The sequence below is a fragment of the Carex rostrata genome, chromosome 7, assembly GCF_964058835.1.
Source record: "Carex rostrata chromosome 7, lpCarRost1.2, whole genome shotgun sequence".
Taxonomy (NCBI): Eukaryota; Viridiplantae; Streptophyta; class Magnoliopsida; order Poales; family Cyperaceae; genus Carex; species Carex rostrata.
In genome coordinates, this window is record NC_135924.1 from 3,727,234 (window position 1) to 3,748,738 (window position 21,505).

Sequence of the window (21,505 nt, forward strand, 5' to 3'; positions counted from 1 at the left end):
TTAGCAATAAAACCGATCCTGATACAATTTTTTTTTTTCAAAATTGATTCTGTAAAAAAAAAAAAAAAAAAAAAAAAAAAAAAAAAAAAAAAAAATCAGGATCGGTTTTTTATAAAAAACCGACCCTGATTTTTTTTTTTTTTTTTCAGAATCAATTTTGAAAAAAAAAATTGTATCAGGATCGGTTTTATTGCTAAAAACCGATCCTGATAGTATCTGGATCGGTTTTTAGCAATAAAACCGATCCAGATAGTTTTTTTTCTTTTATTTGGAAACTCTTTTCATATGGTTATGTTTAAATAAATATAAAAAATTACATACTAGAAATATAAGTTAATTATTTATTAGAAATTTTATTTAATTTTCAAATTCTACTTAAATAATATTAAACAGGAGATAGGTACTATTTGACATTGACATTTCATTAATGTAATTTTGATGAAAATTAATGTAATTTATATTATTAAAATTTATGTGATAATATAATTAATTATTTGACATTGATATTTCATTTTGAACTCATTTTGACTATTGAATTTTTTTATACAATCATGCATGATGCATCAATGACTTGTGCCATATAATAATATACATAGGACTTGAATCCTTGTTGTGTGGGGTTGTGAAGGAACGAATATGAACATTAGCATTTGGTCGATCGGAACCGTTAAAATGAAAGAATGTCATATTAATTTCACCATTATAAAATTTGATACAATTCGGGATTCATTTACTAGTTCATCAAAGCAAAACAATATAGCAACATCGCACGGCCGTAAATAGTTTACGTTGGATCTTAATATTATTTAAGTAGAATTTGAAAATTAAATAAAATTTCTATTAAATAATTAACTTATATTTCTAATATGTAATTTTTTATATTTATTTAAACATAACCATATGAAAAGATTTTCCAAATAAAAGAAAAAAACTATCTGGATCGGTTTTAATGCTAAAAACCGATCCAGATACTATCAGGATCGGTTTTTAGCAATAAAACCGATCCTGATACAATTTTTTTTTTTCAAAATTGATTCTGAAAAAAAAAAAAAAAAAAAAAAAAAAAAAAAAAAAATCAGGATATCAGGGTCGGTTTTTTATAAAAAACCGATCCTGCTTTTTTTTTTTTTTTTTTTTTTTTTTTTTTTTTTACAGAATCAATTTTGAAAAAAAAAATTGTATCAGGATCAGTTGTTCTAAACAACCGATCCTAATAGTTTAACTATTAGGATCGGTTTTTTAGAACAACTGATCCTGATACTATCAGGATCGGTTTTTCTAAACAACCGATCCTAATAGTTTAACTATTAGGATCGGTTTTTTAGAACAACCGATCCTGATAGTATCAGGATCGATTTTATAAAAAACCGATCCGGATAGTTCACAAATTAGGATCGGTTGACTAAAAAACCCGATCTAACTAGTTTTTAGGATCGGTTTTGTTCAGAAAACCGATCCAGATAGGTATTAGTATCAGTTGTTTCATATAACCGATCCAGATAGGCCGATCCTGATTCATGTTTTTCCACTAGTGTATGGAACATTTGTCAAGTTTTTCTTTTAATGGGCAGATCACGTTTTGCATGAATATATTATTTCCAGGATGCGGGTGCTATTAGTTGAGAACCTGAAGAAATAGGAGGATTAATGAAAATTCATTCCCTTAATTTGTACGGATAGAGAGAGCTCCAAAGTATTAAATCAACAATACTATACATAGATGTTGAACAATAGCAATATGTCAAACATTTTTGTCCGAATGCGGGCAGTAATAGGAACAATTTCGTCCCTTTGTGGACGGTTGCACCCCACAACTAAAACTGCTTGACAATCACTTGACACTACTTGCTTTCCCTCTTGACTGCTCATGATAGTTTGACCTAAACCGAATTCAGATCCAATGTAATACCCGACCCGTATCGTATTCAATAATGGGTATTGATATTATTAGGGTTGGATTTATTACCAACCTCGTTGGATTTAATGCCAACATTGAGCATATATGTAATCTAATTATGGATTGTTTACTGTCATATATAATTGTCAATTAAAGTGATCAAATAAGATAATAGACAATTAATATATTAATTAGAATGTGGTCTATAATTGTGTAGAACAATTTAGGCAAATATCAAATTATTGATGGACTGATTTAGAAATTTGCAATTCAGATAAGTACATTTTTATAGGTCATAAATATGTCTTTATGGAGGGTTGTGCTGTCCACACGGATATCGATGCAGACGCACAACTTTTGATATGTTAACACGGTTTTTGATGCGACAACACGTTATACCTTTTTTAAATTGGTAGATAACCATAAATATTATGATATATAAGGATTGATCCCCAAGGCACAAGGTAACCAAGAAAAGCACAGAAACTAAACATACATTTTTCTCTTAAGAAAAATATAGTTCTGTGTCTTCTTTTCTTCTTTCACCATGAAAGAGTAGAGAAGAGAAATCCATTAGAAAATTTGGAGAGAATTTCTCAAGGGCTACACCTTACTGTCTCATGCTCACGGAGACGGCTTGCTCTACTATAGCTTTGGTTATTCCATGACAAATGACATGAAATCAGGTATTATGTTCTGCACTTATGATTTATGTTTTGGGTCTCTTTGGCATAGGACGGTCTTAAAGTTAATATAAGGAAATGTTTCTCCTTCCTCGGGATGTAAGTGTTTGAGCCCTAAATGAAATGTAATTGTTTGATCTCTAGATAAGGTGTAATTATTTGGCCTTTATGATTCCCCAACATATATGGGAAAATACTATTTTGTACCCATTATCCTATAGGGTAGTTATATAAAATTAAAATAATGCGAATTACATAATATATTCAATTCAATTATTAAATTTTTGAGATATTTAATATGATAATGTTTGAGCATTAATCTGTGATGTATTTTTATTTTAGTTTATATTTTTTGTTATCAGAAAGATGTCTAATGTATTAGTTTTATTTGCATTTTTTTGTTATTGAGTTCAAAAAAATGAATGTCGAAAAAGATATTCGTGAATTAATGTGTTTTGATATTCTATTTGTATTCTAAAAGCTACTAGCTTCCTTATTTTTAAGACATTGTTCAATATTTTTCTATTTTATTACTGCAAATAACGATTTTTCTATATACAATAAACAAAAAAAAATGGAAAAAAGAACAGTCCCCAAATAAATACGAGCAAAATATTAATTTTTACTTGTCTCCTAATATGGAACATTTACTGTCCAGTTTTTCTTTCAATTACCAGATCACGTTTTGCATTAATATATTATTCCAGGGTGAAAACCGGAAGAAATTGGAGGATGCGCGTCCTTTTCGATCGGATTAATGAAAATTCATTCCCTTAATTTGCCGTGATTTTTATATATAAGAAAATTGAAAAAAAAAATATTAAAAACAAGAATGGGTCTGTGAAAATTTTAAAAACATGAAGGGGTACACGACTCATGGCGTCCCTGAGGGACGCCATACCAAATTTAAGTCCGACGAAAAAAAAAAAAAATTTTGAAAAACCAGGGACGCCATGGCATACCCCAGCACAAGAATTTCAGCAAAAAAAAATAATAATTAAATTACAGGGACGCCATGGCATATCTAGTCCCATATACAAATCTTAAGAAAACTCTTTTTTCAGCTGAAAAACGGTTAGTAAAGTTTCATTTTCAGCTTTTGTATATGGGACTGGGTATGCTATGGCGTCCCTAAAATTTTTTTTTTTTTTTTTTAGCTCAAATTCTTGGGTTAGAGTATGCCATGGCGTCCCTGGTTTTTCAATTTTTTTTTTTTTCGTCGGACTTGAATTTGGTATGGCGTCCCTCAGGGACGCCATGGGTCATGTACCCCTTCCTGTTTTTAAAATTTTCACAGACCCATTCTCGTTTTTAATATTTTGTTTTTTAATTTTCTTATATATAAAAATTGCGGCTTAATTTGTATGGATAGAGAGAGCGCTCCAAAGTATTAATTCAATAATACTATACACAGATGTTGACTGTCGCAATATGTCAAACATTTTGTATGTCCGAATGCGGACGGTGATAGGAACAATTTCGTCCCTTTGTGGACGGTTGCACTCCACAACTAAAACTGGTTGACAATCACCTGAGACGACTTGCTTTCACTCTTGACTGGTCATGTTATTTTGACCTAACCGAATTCATATCCAATGTAATACCCGATCCATATCGTATTTAATAATGGGTATTGATATGATTAAGGGTATGAAAAAATGCTATTGTGTAGCCTGACTAGCCCGATAGTACGTCATCATTTAATAATGGGTATTGGTATGATTAAGTGACGACTAGCCCGATAGTACATCATCATTTATCTCTTTTGAAAGAAAATATTGTGTAGAAGACATTCATCGTTTTAGATTCACAAAATTCTTCATAGATCGTTAGAAATATGGACAAGATTCAACGAACAAAAAAAATCTATCTCTAAAAATATGTATGGCCCCCTATGTAGTTTGAGATTTGGTTGGAAAGACAATTATTTATGTAAAAAATGTTCATCTTTTAGGTATAAATACTTTCATTTTTAGGAATAAATACTTCTTTGTATAGGTATTAATATTTGTGTAACAACCAACTTGAAGGAATGTCATCATGGATCTTATTTGAAAGAAAAAATTGCGTAGAAAACGTTCGTGATTTTAGATTTGCAAAATTCCTTATAGGTCACCAAAAATGTAGACGAGATTGAAAGAAGAAAAAAACTCATCTCTAAAAATGTGTATGTACCCCCCATGTAGTTTGAGATTTGGTTGGAGCTAGAGATAATTATTTATAAAAAAGTTGTTCACCTTATAGGTATAGATACTTCCGTTCTTAGGTATAATTACTTCTGTGCATAGTTATTAATATTTTAGAAAAAAATAAGTGCTGGAGTTTCTGTGGTCTCACAGATAGTTATCATAGTTATAGTGCGTGGATAATGGAGGGATAAAAGTGCAGGGACAATTATCATAATCTATCAGAAAAATTTCAAAGGTATTACTTTTATTGGCAAATTTTGTTATTGAGTTCAAACAAATGAATTTGTGCAAAGAGATATTCATGTTTTTGAATTTTCTTGCTTAACAAAAAATAATTTAGTTGGAATTGATTGACTCATTCATTTTTTTTGTTACAAATGTAATTGCAGATCTGTGAAATGAATGAGTTTTGATATTTTATTTGTATTCTAATAAAACAAAATATTTTATTAGTATTATTCGTTAATTACCTTCTACGGTTTTGTTACTCCATAATTTTAATAGATAAGGGTAAGATAGGGTAAGGTAAATTCTTAATCAATAATGACAGGGTATGAAAAATATCAATTCTTAATAGCTACTTTCATACTTCCCGGATTGTACTAATTGACACCGCCAAGTGTACTGCAGTTGTTAAGTAATCCGGCCCTATATCTATAGCCCCTATATATACCTGTAAATAGAAGGGGAGTCTTGCAATCTGAAATTAATATATACACAACCAAAAGTAACACCAATAATATAATTATAGCTCCTTGCATAAATGGCTCTATGCTTTGCACTTCCATCTTCCATCCAGGTTCGCCCGACAAAAATGAGAAGAGTGCTTTCATTTAGGTTCCGTACTTATGCAAATTTACAGTCTCCAAGGTTTGAGCGACGGTCGGGACACTATCAACCGACCATATGGAATGATAACTTCATACAGTCATTAAGTGGAGACGAATATGTAAGCAAATAATCAGATATATTAATAAGAAACGGTCATTAAATTGTTTAGCTGTATATCCTTAATCTTAATACATGTACAGGTACAATCATTAATTAGATAGATATATAAATGACACGCACATTCTGTTTGTTTTCGTTTTTGTTTTTGTATATGTAGGAGGGTAAAAACATGGAAAGACTATGCAAGCTGAAGAAAGAGGTGAGTCAAATGATATACAAGGAAGAGTTGCTGAGGGATAAATTAGAGCTTCTAGATGCCTTGCAACAGCTCGGGGTGGCATATCATTTCAGGGACGAGATAAACTGGGTGATTACAAACATCCATGAGTCAATGGATCAAATTTCTCTGTTTACAATGCTTGATGACCTTCACGACGTATCACTGCTTTTCAGGCTGCTGAGGTTGCATGGATTTAGTGTACATGAAGGTATATCATTGTATATTTATAGTTTTAAAATAAACTATAGTTGTCAACTATTGTATATTTCACTTTCACTATTAATGATTCAACTTCACACGGATTGAAATATTATATTGTCTTAGCCAATTGACCATATGTTTATTCTCATTATTTATTATATAACATGATACTTCAATTTGAAATTTTATATGAGGCTAATGACACAAGCACTCAAAACCATTGAGCAGATATATTCAGAAGTTACTTCGACGACAAAGGAAATTGCAATGAAAAGCAATATTCAGACATTAAAGCGATACTAAGCTTGTACAAGGCTTCATTTTTCGCAAAAGAGGGAGAAGAGGCATTGGTGATGGCAAGGAACTTCGCAACCAAACAACTAACAACTTATTTAGGGAGTTCCAAGTACAATAACTCAAGGTTAAAAGAACATGTTTCCTACGCACTGGAGATCCCTTTGAATTGGAGGGTCGAAAGACTGCACTCTCGCTGGTTTATCGAGCAATACAAGATAGATGAGCAAATCAGACCTGCACTGTGGGAACTGGCTGTTTTGGATTTCAATATGCTTCAAAACATGTACAAGAAAGAACTAAAGCAGATGTCAGAGTAAGTACATCATTATAATATATCAATTAAATCAGAAAGGAAAAATGACGTAATGATAAAGAGAATTACTGGATTATAATGTGAAAAAGGTTTCTCCATATGTACCTTTTAAAATTTTTTTTTTTTTTTTGTCCAGATGGTGGACTGATTTAGGGCTCTACGAAAAACTACCGTTTATTCGAGACAGGCTCGTTGAGAACTACGTCGGGAGTGTATGCCTCGCTTTTGAGCCAGAGCATTCAAGTTTTCGAAAAGCAATGACCCAGTCAAACTGCCTAATTACAACCCTTGATGATATATATGATGTTTATGGGTCATTGGATGAACTTGAGGTGTTTACAGATGCCATCCAACAGTAAGTGTTTTATGGGTGTAACTTGTACTTGATATATTCTGCATATTATAATATAGGCTATTTTAATTCTTAATTGGAATTTTCCTTTGAATAGGTGGGATGTCACGGCCATGGAGGGGCTTCCCAAGAACTTCCAGATGTGCATTTTAGCTCTCTTTAAAACTGTTGAAGATCACGGTAGCAAAATCTTGAAAGAAAAAGGACTTAATGTTATTCCCTATCTTAGACGAGCGGTAATTAATTAATCCATATCACAAAAATATTATGAAAATGAAAAAAGGCTGATCGAGATATACACTTTGGCAGTGGAAAGATCTTGAAAGCAAATCGTTTGTTTTTTTATTGTGCATTTACTGTTGGAAATAACTTTGGCAGTGGAAAGATCTTTGTAAAGCATTCCTACTGGAAGCAAGGTGGTACCACAATGGACATGCACCAAAATTGGAGGAATACCTTGAGAACGCATGGGTCTCCATTGCTGGCATCATATCTCTTTCCAATGCCTACTGTATAAATGATTATGTTACTGCTAATGATCTGGAGCAGTTCTCTGCTGGTTATCCTGACATTGTTCGATATTCATCCTTGAACTTTCGCCTTTATAATGACTTAGCAACATCCAGTGTAAGTGCTTTTAAATAATATGGATAGAACAGGATGTTAATTAAGTAGTAATAATGAATTTATTGTTATTTCCCAAATAAATTTGGGGGCATATACCCAACCAGTTGATTTGTTCCTATTCTTTAAAATGACTCAGTCAAGAACCTAAATGTTTTTTTTAAAGAGGTTGGTACCAATATTTGGATCCTCGACCATCTGAAAACGAAGAAAATAAGTTTCTTGTATTAAACATCACATTACAAAAAACAATCTTAACTTACACATCGTATTTGTAATTTTAGGAAGAGGTGATGCGGGGGGATGTCGAAAAATCCATTCAATGTACTATGCGTGACAAAAGTGTCACAGAATCTGTTGCTCGCCAAGAAATAATGGAAATGATTTTGAAATACTGGACATCGCTCAACGGCGAAGTTTATGGCAATTCTGCTTTTGAAAAGTACTTCAAAAATGTTGCTCTCAATATCCCACGCATGGCACAACGTGTTTATCAATATGGCGATGGATATGGCAAGCCCTGCACTGATATGAAAAATCTAGTTATCTCAATACTGTTTGAACCAATTAATTATTAAAAAAATTTCTTTTCTTCATTTTGTTGTTTCTTCCTCTTCTTTCTTTCATTGAAGTGATTTACTTTTTACTTGTACACCCACTACACATGTTGCTGTTGATTTTTCGTTCTAAATGTATTAATAATAGACTTTTGTAAAAACAGTGTGAAGTTATTTTTGTTCAATTTCTTGTTAGAAAATATGTAAAAAGGTTTTGCAAACTGGTACTTGATTCTCTCTAATATCCAACTAATAAAATTCATGTTTTAAAGTTGTCTTGTGTAAGAATATATCACTACTACAAAAATGTTAACCATACATGGCATATCATGCATGAATACAAAAATATTTCACATTAACAATGTGTAATGAGAGGAGGATCTTCTGCGAAAAAATACCATACATACCCACACGGTGTGAAAGTTTTGAACCGTGTCCAGAAGTCACGTTAATTTGTTCAAGGTTTAACAAACCGTGTACGATTGTACTACTTCATAAATGGTGTAACCTAAACAAATCGTGTACGATTCTGAGTTTCCAAACACTTGTTTTTAGTAGAAGCCGTATATGATTATTGGCACCTCTCAACTAAAACCTGTCTGAGTATTTTATATCTTGTACATCCCATCCACCTCTTCACACACTTACACCATTTAAGTCTAGCCCCCTCCCTTAATTTGTCTCTTCATTTTCCTCGTCATTGCTTGATTCTTCCATCATGACTAGTGTTGATCTAGTCTTCGTCCAACATCTTCATTTCCCCCTCGTGTGTAAATCTTGATTTTTATGTCGTGGTTTAACATGAGGGCACTTAGAGAAGTTATGATGACCTATAAGACTCGACAACCCCAATCAATTTCTTTTTCAGATGGGCAAGAGGGAAATTAATATTCAATGACTAGCAATTGTGTCTTCAATTAGCAGATTGTGATAGTTTTATCATAGCTTTCTCTTATTAAGGGAACCTTTCCTCCATGGTTGTAGATTTCGAAGGAGAGGTTATTTTTTTGTGAAAAGTTGTGAATATTAACATTGAAAAAACTAGGTTCAAACTATGAGCTATACGATTCGACATCAGATTGTTGATCAAGCCACATTTCTGAATAAATTACATAGGGTTTGGCATAGGTTTTGTCTTGTTTTCTCACCTTTATATTTGATTAATTAATGAAATAGCTTGCTATTGCCCAATTTTATGTTTTGATGCAGGAACCATGTTTAGGGGCTATTTTTCATCATATGAAGAAAGAATCGGGTCGATCGGAAAAGCGCAGCATTGGTTTTAGGGTTTTGTTAAAGGCAATATGATCCCATACGAACCCAAGCCCATTACGGACCAGGAGATAACCAAATCTAGCAGAAACACTGTATGAGTACAGTCTGTATGAACCCATACGGACCTTAACTGAAGGCGCCCTTTGGTGAATAACTACTCCAAACGTATCTAGATCAGATTACTTGGACTCCACTCATCTCCAGGCACACCCCTCACTCCTAGATATACCCTCGAAGAGAGACATATCTTATATCATTTTTGTGTTATTATTTCATAGTTTAGTTGAGAGGAGTATGTAGAGATCTAGGCGGGTACTTCGTGTATGGTTGTATCCCTCCTTTATTCTCTTGTAATCATATTGTCCTACGGCTAAGCATACTTCTTAGGGCTAGGCAGTAAACCTTATTGCTCATGATGATCTGATATATATTGTATTTGATCACTGTTTAGTCCTTTGTTGTTCAATTGTTTTTGAGTTTTATGTTCGATCTTTCTTGATTTTGTTTGTTAGTCTAGACCACCACTGTGATGGCCACACATGAAAGTTAGTCGCTATTAGACTAATTGGATTGGGATAAGGGAGAATAAAAATACTAGACTATTGGTGAAGATTAACCGAATACATCAATAGTCTCAACATTCACAGACGAATGTCGCATTGTCGTGCCTTGTCATGGAGACACCCTATAGGATCAACCGAGTGACCTAGTCAAGCGAAGGTTGTGACTTTGAGCTGATCACATATCTCGTTGCACTTTTCAAGTCAAGCCTTAACAAGAATACTTGATTAGTAGTGTGGTTGTAATAGTGAAAGTGACAGTCACTATGTTTGGTTTAGAAACCCTCATACAACAACTAAAAATCAACATCAAAAAGTAAGAGTCAAAGCGGATTGAAGTAGCAATGGTGTGTCGAAATCTTAGAAATTTACACCTCCTAGTTTACTATTCTATTTACTTTTAATTTCATTAAACACAAATTTGAATCTTTGATCACCACAACAACTCTGAAGTTCTGATTTTATCTAGCCTTTCAAAGGAGTGTGATTTGATTATTCAGTACCTTAAACCTCATTTCCTGCAGATCAACACTCGATAGAATTATCCGCTTGTAATATGATTTAGTGCAACCCCGATTTATAAATTTAAATGCACTAAACGCTAATTCGTCCATCAATTGTACAGGGTAATAAATTAGTCGTAATTAGATAGTGTCATTTCCATACATAGTTAAAAATAGAAGTCGAATGCATATATAGTTCACACACATGAGTTCAAAACAAAATTAATCTATGTTTTTTTTTTTCAAAATGTGTATGAATATTTAAATTGCTTCAAACTTGTATAAATTAGCTTCTTTTATGTTTCTTTTTGTAGAAATTTTGGATAGGTTATAGTGCAACAATTTTGATCAGTTCAACTTTTGTTAACTATCCGAAAGCCAGAATCCATGTATAAAATTAATTCCAAGATATAAATAGAGTTTACCACTAGACGCGTAGCGGAAATCCTTTTCTAGTTGCTCCAGTAGTTGTCCTTTCTTCTCTTTTATCACATCAGATATACGCACCAGCACAGCAATTGCATCTCTATTAATATCCACACGTACAGGTTGACAAACTACTGTAATTCGGTATGCTAGTATCGAACTAATAGCCCCCTCTTTTTCTCTGTCTCACTTTTCGTTTTCTGAAAAATATTGAATAGAATGGCTAACCGAATTTATTACAGATCACTGCATATTTATAAAATATATGTAACAGTTCGTTTGAGCCTATTTATTGGGACCAATTCGTTGAGCCTCTTCAGAAGACCTTATCTGATCTGATCAGATCAGATTAGATGAGAACAAAAATTTGGGCCCAGCCCAATAAGATCTGATCCATATTAATTATTAATATAGCCCATAATATTCTGGCCTATTAGTGCATTTCTAACATCTTTAATGGTTAGAATTAAAACACATAAATTCTAGCAAGAACATTGTAAAAAAAATAAGAACAAATTGTACACATCTATTAAAGCATAACAGTGTACAAATGCTTAGGGTTTTTGTTTTTTCGCACCTATTTGACTATTTCTTTGGTCAATACTAAGCCTAGTTTCATATTTCTGTTCTCTAGTGCTTTTCGGGAACAAGTGCTATGGTCATGTGGAATTTTGGCTCTAAACAAGGATCTAAGTATTTGGTTGAGTAGATGTGATGTAACCTACGAACTACCCCTATTAAGCCAAAATTAACACAAGCAATAAAAAATATCACATAGAAACAAATCTCATATAGAGTAAAAAGACTCGAACCGAGAAGTAATATATTAGACACCAAAATCAAGTACTACAACCATGGCTCCCAAAAGTAACCATGATAAAGGTAAGGAAATACATAGTAAATATGACAAAAAATAGAGTTAGGAAAGGGTTACACCAATCTCTAAAATTCTTCTACTTTCTTCACCATCTTCTCCTTAGTCTATCTGGACCGTCCCGTCTGGATCTCTAACTTGAAGTAAAAGGTGGAAGGGAAAGGTGTAAATTAAATGGTGGAACAATGGATTCCTTTCCCTTCTGCCTCTTGTCACATTTATAATCCCCTATGATGGATGCACTCAAATTTGGAATTGGATCCGCAATTATGGCAAGAAATAAGCAGTTCTGGAAGTTATCGCATTGTCACGGCCCATTAATGAATCTTCATGGTCGTGAATGGGGTGGCGGCTAAGCCGATCTCCACGGTCCTTTATCTAGATGACTACGATCATAACAGGACTCTTACGGTCATAATGATCATTGTTTCCAATCGTGATGGATTTTATACGGCCGTGATACATCCTTGTTGAACCTCTTCCAAGTCCGAAGAAGATTACAGACTGTGAGACATCTCTTTTGGCCCATGAAACGGGTTGTCTGCTGCATTTTCTCTGCCTTCAAACTTCTTAGTTGGATTACGGTCCATGATGTGGTAATCACGACCCATAATATTCCATTTTTGTGTTGTTTCTCCTTTTTCCTGCATTAACAAACAAAGTACGACAGTAAATAGATTCTTGGTGTAAACCCTAACTAAATTACTTGATAAATTGGACTAATATTAGAGGAAAAACCCTATATAAAAGTCTAAGTATTTACGCCGATCATAGGCTCCAAATTTCTATCAACTAAGCTAGACAAATATACCAGGAAAAAATGAAGATGCTAGCTAACAATAGTAGCGGCTCGGTAAAAAAGAAAATTGAGCCGAGATGAATCGTTGCGGCTGGTAAGCCGTAATGATTCACTACAATCATGATATTTTTTGACACTTCCCCAAAATAATACCACCAAGCAGCTCAGTAAAATTATTGCAGTGGCATGTGTCTTGTCACTCTACAAAGAGGTTGTAGATTTGATTTTCGAGAATAGCTTCTAGAAATTGTTGGAGTGTACCGGAACGTCTCTTTATAAAAAAAAAGCTTAGTAAAATAAAGAACTAAACCGTGATGAATCATTGAGACCGGTGAGCCACAAAGATAATTACAATTGTGCTATTATTTTTTCGACATCTCTCCAAAATGATGCCATCTATTTAATGATTTTTTTAAACTATGAATAGTAATGTTTTAAACTTGAATAAAGTTGCAACAAAAATAAAATGAACAACAAGAGAAATATAGAGAGTGGAATAACATAATTATTATTTACTTATTCTGTGTATATATATAATATAAGTGTACATATCTCTATTCATAGGCTAGAAATTGTAGATGAAAAGTCAAATCAATTAGTTCCACAAATAAATGGGTTGTGGGAGTAAATTGATAGTGGGAATCAGTGAGTAGTGGGGAGATGAAGATGAATGAACATCCACATGAAACCATTCAGAATTTGTTTTATAACAAGTAAACCTTTTGTACTGTACTTTTGCACAATGATGTGAAATTTTATAGTGCAAAAGAAATTGTTTTATATTATACTCTTATTATCAGTTGTATAATTAGCCCAACATTATTCATATTTCTTTAGATAACTATGAATGGATACATAAAAGAGATGGCACACGAATTGAAATTTTCAGTTCCTAATCAGAAATATTATAAGATAAAGCCAATTCTTAAAAAAAAATTCTTTCATAATTTAGTGTACTAGATCAATGCTCTAAGACAAACTAAACTACGCTGCAATATATCATTTGTATATGACACTAAAATTCGTAGCAAATATATAATATACCTGCGGAGTCATTTGTTTATAAACCGAAAATATGATATTAAGAGACTATTTTATTAATTAACTGCTACCTGCAGAGTCACATCGGAATTATTAATTTCGAAAGAAACACTTCATCTTAATAACTAATTTGGCATCACATTCTTTCCAATTAATCCAAACATATCTTTAACCAGATTCTTGATGTCACCATGAGAACTCCCACCATATTGCACAGCAGCCAGTGCCGAGACCGCAACATTCTTTGCTTTAGAAAGCATTGCCACATATTTACTTCCAGGCTCCATGAATTTAGACACAGCATGAGCGATCGCACTTCCTGGCACGAGTTCATGCTCTTCCTCTCTAGTGCTCCTTTTCCCTCCATCCCACACCTTAGCAGCACAACCTAACACTTCCACCAATAGTTTTTCATTGATAAATTCCTCAGCTGCAAAGGGCCAAGTCAGCATTGGCACACCCGCAGAGACACCTTCTAGAACTGAATTCCATCCACAGTGAGTCATGAAGGCCCCCGTTGCTGGATGTGAAAGGACCGCCACCTGAGGGGCCCATCCTTTCACCAAAAATCCCCTTCCAGCTATCCTATCCTCCCAACCATCAGGCATCCATTCCTCCATGTTATCTCCTCTAACAACCCAAAGAAAATTTCTCCTAGAATGTTCTAAACCAATAGCCAACTCATGAAGTTGTTCAGATTTGAAATAGCACTGACTTCCGAAGCTTACAAAAACTACGGATCCATCCTCCTTGCTGTCTAGCCACCTCAAACAACCGACATCTCCCTTTCCTCCACGGTGGATAACTCCATCTACATTGCTAGCATTGCATAGGGAGACTGGTCCAATAAAATAGGCTCTTTTACTTTGAATCCTTTCATACTCCTTGCAGTACTCCTTTTCAAGAGCACGAAATGTGTTGACAACAATACCAAAAACATCAGGCAAAGATCGAAACAGGCTATCCAAAAGTTTTCCAGTCACCTCATCGTGCCTGATTCGGTAATTTGGTAACTCAGTGACCGGCATCTCTATTTTTGGGCCTGGGAGATTTGACACCGTAATGACTCTATGGCAGTCATCAAAGCCCATACTTGGTTGCATATCATAAATATGCTTAAAAACAACAAAAGGGAAGACACCACTACAAAAGAAAAAAAGGCAAGGGATTCCATATTCAGCAGCAACATTAGGGGCCCAATAAAATAGAGAATCTGCCACCACAACATCTGGCTTGGATTTACCGAGAAGCTCTTCATGAACTGGACGAATCGACAACAATGATTTATTGATCAGCATCGTCTCCTCCTTTGACCCGACACCCATAGTCTCAACATTGGTCTCTGTGCATTCAGATGGGAAAGGGTAGGTGAGAATTTGCACTCTGCCAAAGCTCTGTGATTGTCCAAGTGACGATTTGATGAGCGCCGCATTACCCGGTGTTACGACCATGGTGGGTTCTACATCAGGATGGGCCACTACAAGGAGCTTTGCAAAGTCTGTCATCGGGATCAGGTGGCCTCTCATCAATTGAGGGATCAAGAACACACGACATTTTTTGTTAGAATTGTTGGGATTGAGTGCCATGGCTTGAAATTGTATGAGAAGGCGACTTGTTGAAATTAGATGATTTGAGAGAAAGAAACTGTAAGTGCTCACTTGTTTAAATAACTTCAGGTTGTCATGTCATAGTACCCTACGTTTTCAGCAGACACGTGGATGTGCACACATGCCATAAGACACCTTTCCGAAAAGAAAGAAACTGAACGAGACACTAATTGGAAACTGAAAGAAGCACCAATTGGAGCCTTTTAGTAACCCCAATTAGAAACTGAAAGGTACACTACCTTTTGGGAAAGAAAGGATAAAAAACACAAAAATGTTAGTGGCATTCCCTTTTAGTAACCCCTAGTTAAGTTACTAAATGATAGTCACACTATTAAATTTCATAATTTGCTGCAAATTTTTTAGTGTCATATATAAACGGATTGTACAGTGAAAACCGTATAAGATCAACTGTATGTCATTTTCACAATGGATACACTGCCGTATACGTATATGCGGCTGCATTCAAAACACTAATCCTCACAGAACAATATATAATTGTTTGTGTTAATTCTTATATACCTCGTGATGTCTATAACAAGTCCAAGATTGGAATGTTTAATTCTTGCAACTAATTGCTTTCTTGTTCTCTGAAGAAGATTTTATTTTATGAACAATTCCTTATCATATAGCATGCTTATAATCTCACTTAATCAAGGGGCCAGAGTTATCCTCACTCAAATTCAATTCAATGAAAGGGACATTAGTTATCTTGATGAACATGTGCATTCCGCACAAGTCATGCACACCTCCAACACCATCTTTATGACTTCCAGTCAAGTTGGAAAACATTTACAAATATACATTTCTCATGTAGGAATAATGAAAATCTCAAACCTTCGAATTTAACACTACGTGAAACAATTAATACAAAACACATTCCATATAATGTCAAACATTGGGTCTATCCAATGCCATATTATTCAATACACATCCATGAAATTAAATTAATAATCTTATCATTTGGCTTGTGAAACATAACCAACATTAATTTAATCCTCATGCTAATAACAAATTAATCCTCTTCAATACCTTATAATAGCAAATTAGTACTCCATGCTAATTATCGAAGTTAGGAATAATTTAAAGTTTATCATCACACCTAATTATGGAGTTTCACAATTCAAATCCTCTATAATAATACTCAAGTAACAAAATAATATACTTCATCTGATTATATGAACAAAACTTAGGATACAATAGTCTAACTATTAGTTCCTAGGTCACGCACTAACATACACAGATTTAGAGTACAAAGCTTTGTTCCTAGGTCACACACTAACACTACGATAGTAAGAGAAATCGCTCTAGTGTTTGTTTACACAGCCATGAAGTAATACAGAAAAGAGATTGCACATGAATCGAATTTTTCAGTTTTTCTTTGAATATTTAGTATACTAGAGCACTGCCCTAAAACAAAATTGCGCAGCACAATATCATCAGTGTATGACAGTAAAATTTGCATCAAATATAATTTACTAGTGTGACTATAATTTATTAACTCAATAGATGTCCATTTAGATTAAAACAGTACGAACCTTGGCATTTAATCCATATTGGAAAACAAGGGGTTAGAATGTTGAGAATAGAATAAATATAGAAAGTTAAAAGTGTAAAATAGGAAAAGGGTATTATTGTAATTTAAGAAATTAGAAAGTTACCGCTGGAATTTTAACGGTACAATGAGGGTAGACTTTCAGGGAAAGTTACCGTTAAACCTTAGCATTTAATCCCTAGGGGGCGTTTGGTTCGCGCTACAGGCCATTCCAGGGAATAGAAGGATTCCAGGGAATGTAATGCCAGGAAATGTCATTCCAGGGCATGTGTCATTACCATGTTTGGTTCGTGCATGGCTATTGCTTCAACATTCCAAAAAATGCACTATTATCATGTTTGATTCACACATAGCTATTGCAATGGCTATCGAAACCTGTCTTCATTGTTTTTAAATTATTAACTATTTTTTTTTAGTTAATTGAGACTAAATTCATACTAGCATAGAGACAAATTAGACAATTCGAGAACGAATTGGTCTTCAGATCCTACTCTTGCCACAAAATTATAAAATTGAGCAAACTAATCAATCAATAAGATAGTTGAACCTAAAAGTATACCAGTATGTTTTAATTTGCATTATTATAATGTACCGGTACATTATCTCAAATGAGCAGTCTATTTTTGATCTCGGTACGTACTGAAATATGCATACTAGTATGTAACAACTACAATTAATTTTTCTGTACCAGTACATACCAACAAGAACCCGATAAGGTACTGAATTTGATTACACCACTAAGTACCAAATAAAGAAAATTGATTATGAAACAAAAAATAGGACAAGTATACTATAGAAAGAGAAGTTGATCTAATTAAGAGTCTAACAAGCTAGAAAATCTACCAATGAGAAAAAATATAGTCAATTACAAATCATTCACAACAATGAAGTTTCAATCTAGCTACCATTGTTAATAAATTAGTAACATTCGATTAATTTTAGGATGAAACCTTACACAGAGAACCTATGAAGCCTATACCCTATGCCATCTATACCGAGATATAGTTTAATGCTATGCTAAAATAAATTACAGAATACGTCACAAGTGATATATACGTCAGCTCTTGACCAACATGAATGTCCTCTTTAGCTACAAAAACGATTCAATTCGTCTCCACAATTCTGGCATAGCAGTTTAGGCTAACACTGCACAAAGTAACAATAATTACAAGTTTTTATCAGTGTCAAGAACTAAAAGAATTGAGAACTGGATATCAAGTTCAAACGCATATTAGATGAAAAAACACAAAATGCTTGGCAAAAATAGTATCAAGAGAGAAACCAGTGCATGGCAAAAATAGTATCACTAAGGAAAATGTATCAGTGAGGCGCAATCCAGTATCAGTCAGATCCAAAAACCAGTACCAGTACAAGTGACAGTAAAAGCAAGATCCAGTAGCCGTACCACAGCCCAATACTATTGTACTGTATATATTGTATTGTAATTTTTGTGCTGGTACGAACATGTGTGAATCTAGCCTAAAGTCAAAAATTTGAAGACTTGGTTGTTAATCGGTTTTAAAAGTCAAAACATTTATTTTCCTAAGGTCAATCGCAGCACAAATAAAGCCATGTAATTAATAAGTAAATTAGTAGCAATCGAAAAGATTAAATTTATTTATCAAACCTTAGGAATTTTCTTTGAAGCCCAAATACAAATGGATCATAAAATGTACTGTTAAAAGGTTTGATAAATAAGTTCAATCTTTTAAGTAACTAGCATTCAACAGATCGAATCCGTCCTTCAATTTGTTTCTATAACCTTAACAGTTCAAAGATGTATTATGTTGTGTTCATTTCAGTTTAATTTAATTTATCTTCGTAAATAGGGAAAATCCATATTCCGACCAAACAAACAATAACCCACTAAAATCAACCATTCTCAGCCATAAAAGCCAATTGAAATCAACTGAGTAAAATCGAACAAGGGAAAAGAGAGATAAATACCAGTGTTGTCGGTTCGCGGCGCGAAGTCAGCACACCGAGAAGAAAATCGGAGAAGAGCAAACCCAAGAAAAGGAACCGCTTTGAGAGAAGAGAGGCAGAAGAGAGGAGAGAGGAAAGAGAAGTCGGAGAAGTGTCCATGGAGAAATAAATTATTTTTGAGAAACAGGGAACGAGAGAGATTACCGTCGAGAGGGAATGAAGAAATTCCGCGTTTTATTTGGCTATCGCGATAGCCACAAATCTGGTAATCGGGATTGCAAGGAATCAAGGATTACCGAGTCTATTCCCATTCTAGTTTTACCAAACGCAGTCATCAATTTTTTGGGAATTACAATGCCAGGGAATTATCGTCTAAAAGCGTGAACCAAACGCCCCCTAGAGGCTATAAATACTTATATGACAGATTGTAAGAAATAATAACAAAAAAAAAATATCAATACAACAATTCATAATTCTCTCATTCTTCCGCTAAAATTAACATAGTATCAGACCAGGATATCTAATTCTGTCTCAATTCCACAAATAACAAACTACAAGACTGTAGCTAACAAAGAACTGCAGCACCATCAAGGCTCAAAATACTGAGTCAGATCATACCAGAAAAAAACCCTTTCTCAGACCAATACCAGAGAAAAACACCAAAAATATCTGTCCTTATCAGTTCAGTGCTTCAAAGCCACCAAACACTGTTCAGTATAGCGGAAACAGTCTTCCAAAAAGAAAATACAGAAACAGAAAACTGGTTTCAACTAATACCAGTAAAATCAACGGAAAAATCAAAACCCAAAAAAAAAAAAAAACAGATTCAAATCAAAAATAGAAAACCCCCTCAAAAATCGAAGGAGAACAAATGCTCAACAGGAACCGGAACCCTAACCCTAGGCCGGAGACGAGTGGAGCCTCCACCACCATTCAATGCGCCAACTGTAAAAAGGAGGGGCACGAGCGGATGCGGTGCTGGTTACTCCACCCATCTCTACCGCCAAAGAAGAAGGGGAGCGGAAGAAGGAGAGCGGCGGAGGAGATGGAAAGGGGGAGAACAGAAGCGATCGAACGAAAGAGAGGGGGCGACGGTGATAGTTTAGAAGAAAGAAGAGAAGTAGCGACATACTGAGTCAAACGGGTCGCAGCTCTCGGATCAGATGAGGCATCTGAAAGGATCCGCCAATTTTAACTCAACCAATATTTTCGGAGCTGCTACATCCGTGATCAAATCAGAAAAATCCAAGCTTATTTCTTCACTCAATGGGCTTCTAAACAAGCCCAACCAAGGTTCCTTTAATTTAGAAAATTCATTAAAAGTCTAAAGTGAAGAATACAGCCTAGGTCCAAACCAAATGAGATATGTAATACCAAATAGAAAGATAAATAAAAGCCCAGATATATTTGAAACCGAAAATGGTGAAATAAAATCAATAAAATGTACAAATTTAGGCAATTTAAATAAGGAATACTCCAAAAATAATTTAGATTGAATTTTAGACTCGGTGCAACCGACCATATGACCGGAAATAAAGATTTATTACATAATAATAAAATAGGAAAAGGTCAAGAATTTGTCTATGTTGCAAATGGTGAAAAAATGGAATTTCTAGTTATGACTCAATTATTGTTTTTTCAAAAGAAATTAAAGATGTCATGCATATAAAAAATTGCACCGCCAATTTATTATCTATGGATAAACTTTCAAAAGAATTAAATTGTGAAATTATTTTTTCACCTCAAAATGCATTTTTTCAAGATATAGTATCCAAGAGGAGAGGATGATTGGTGAAGATGTTTTAAAAAATGGATTATATTTTTTGTAGAGCCAAAAATACAATTTCAACACTAAAGTGCAAGACATGAGACACTTATGGCATAAAAGAATTGGGCATCCTTCCGATAGAACTTCAAAATGTATTTTTGATTTTTCTAATTTAGATTGTAGTAATTGTGAAGTATGCAAACTAGCTAAGCATACAAGACTCCTTTTTGTAAGTTCAAATTCGAAAAGTAATCTTATATTTGAACTTGTTCATTTCGATATTTGGGGACCCGCTCCCGTAGATTCATATAATGATTTCAAATATTTTGTTACATTTATAGATAATTTTTCACAACTAACATACTTATATTTATTAAAAATTAAAAGTGGGGTTTTTTCTCATTTTCAAGATTTTTCAAATTTAGTTGAAAATCAATACAACAGTAGAATTAAAATTCTTAGAACCAACAATGAAACGGAATTTGTGAATCAAAACTTTTCAAGGTTTTTGAAGTAAAAATGGATCATACATCACACAACTTGTGTTTATACTCCACAACAAAATGGGATTTTCGAAAGAACAAATCGTAATTTACTGGAAATGACAAGAGCACTTATGTTTCAAACCAATATTCCAAAAATCTATTGGTCGGATGCCATTCTCACCACAACTTATTTCATAAATAGGTTGCCAAGTGTTGTCTTAAAAAATAAAAGACCATCATAAATCATTTACTAAAGAAAAATAATTTTTAATCACTTAAGAATTTTCGGATGTACATGTTATGTACACAAAAATAAACGAGATAAATTAGATCATACTTCTATAAAAGCTATTTTTCTATAATATTTATCTCAAAAAACAGGTTATAAATGTTATGATCCTATAA

At 33.8% G+C, this 21,505-nt stretch overlaps 2 protein-coding genes across 2 annotated transcripts; one reads left to right on the top strand and one right to left on the bottom strand.

Moving 5' to 3' along the window:
- Positions 1-5,481: 5,481 nt before the first annotated feature.
- LOC144556371 (monoterpene synthase 8, chloroplastic-like) lies at positions 5,482-8,388 on the top strand. Its single transcript, XM_078304721.1, has 7 exons — positions 5,482-5,718; positions 5,878-6,148; positions 6,370-6,751; positions 6,888-7,106; positions 7,201-7,339; positions 7,482-7,730; positions 8,012-8,388. Exons 1-7 carry the CDS (start codon positions 5,533-5,535, stop codon positions 8,303-8,305), a joined length of 1,740 nt encoding a protein of 579 aa, XP_078160847.1. The 5' UTR covers positions 5,482-5,532; the 3' UTR covers positions 8,306-8,388.
- Positions 8,389-13,887: 5,499 nt separating this feature from the next.
- On the bottom strand, positions 13,888-15,348 carry LOC144556685 (putative UDP-glucosyl transferase 73B6). The gene has a single exon (XM_078305073.1). It carries the CDS (start codon positions 15,346-15,348, stop codon positions 13,888-13,890), a length of 1,461 nt encoding a protein of 486 aa, XP_078161199.1.
- Positions 15,349-21,505: the final 6,157 nt, after the last annotated feature.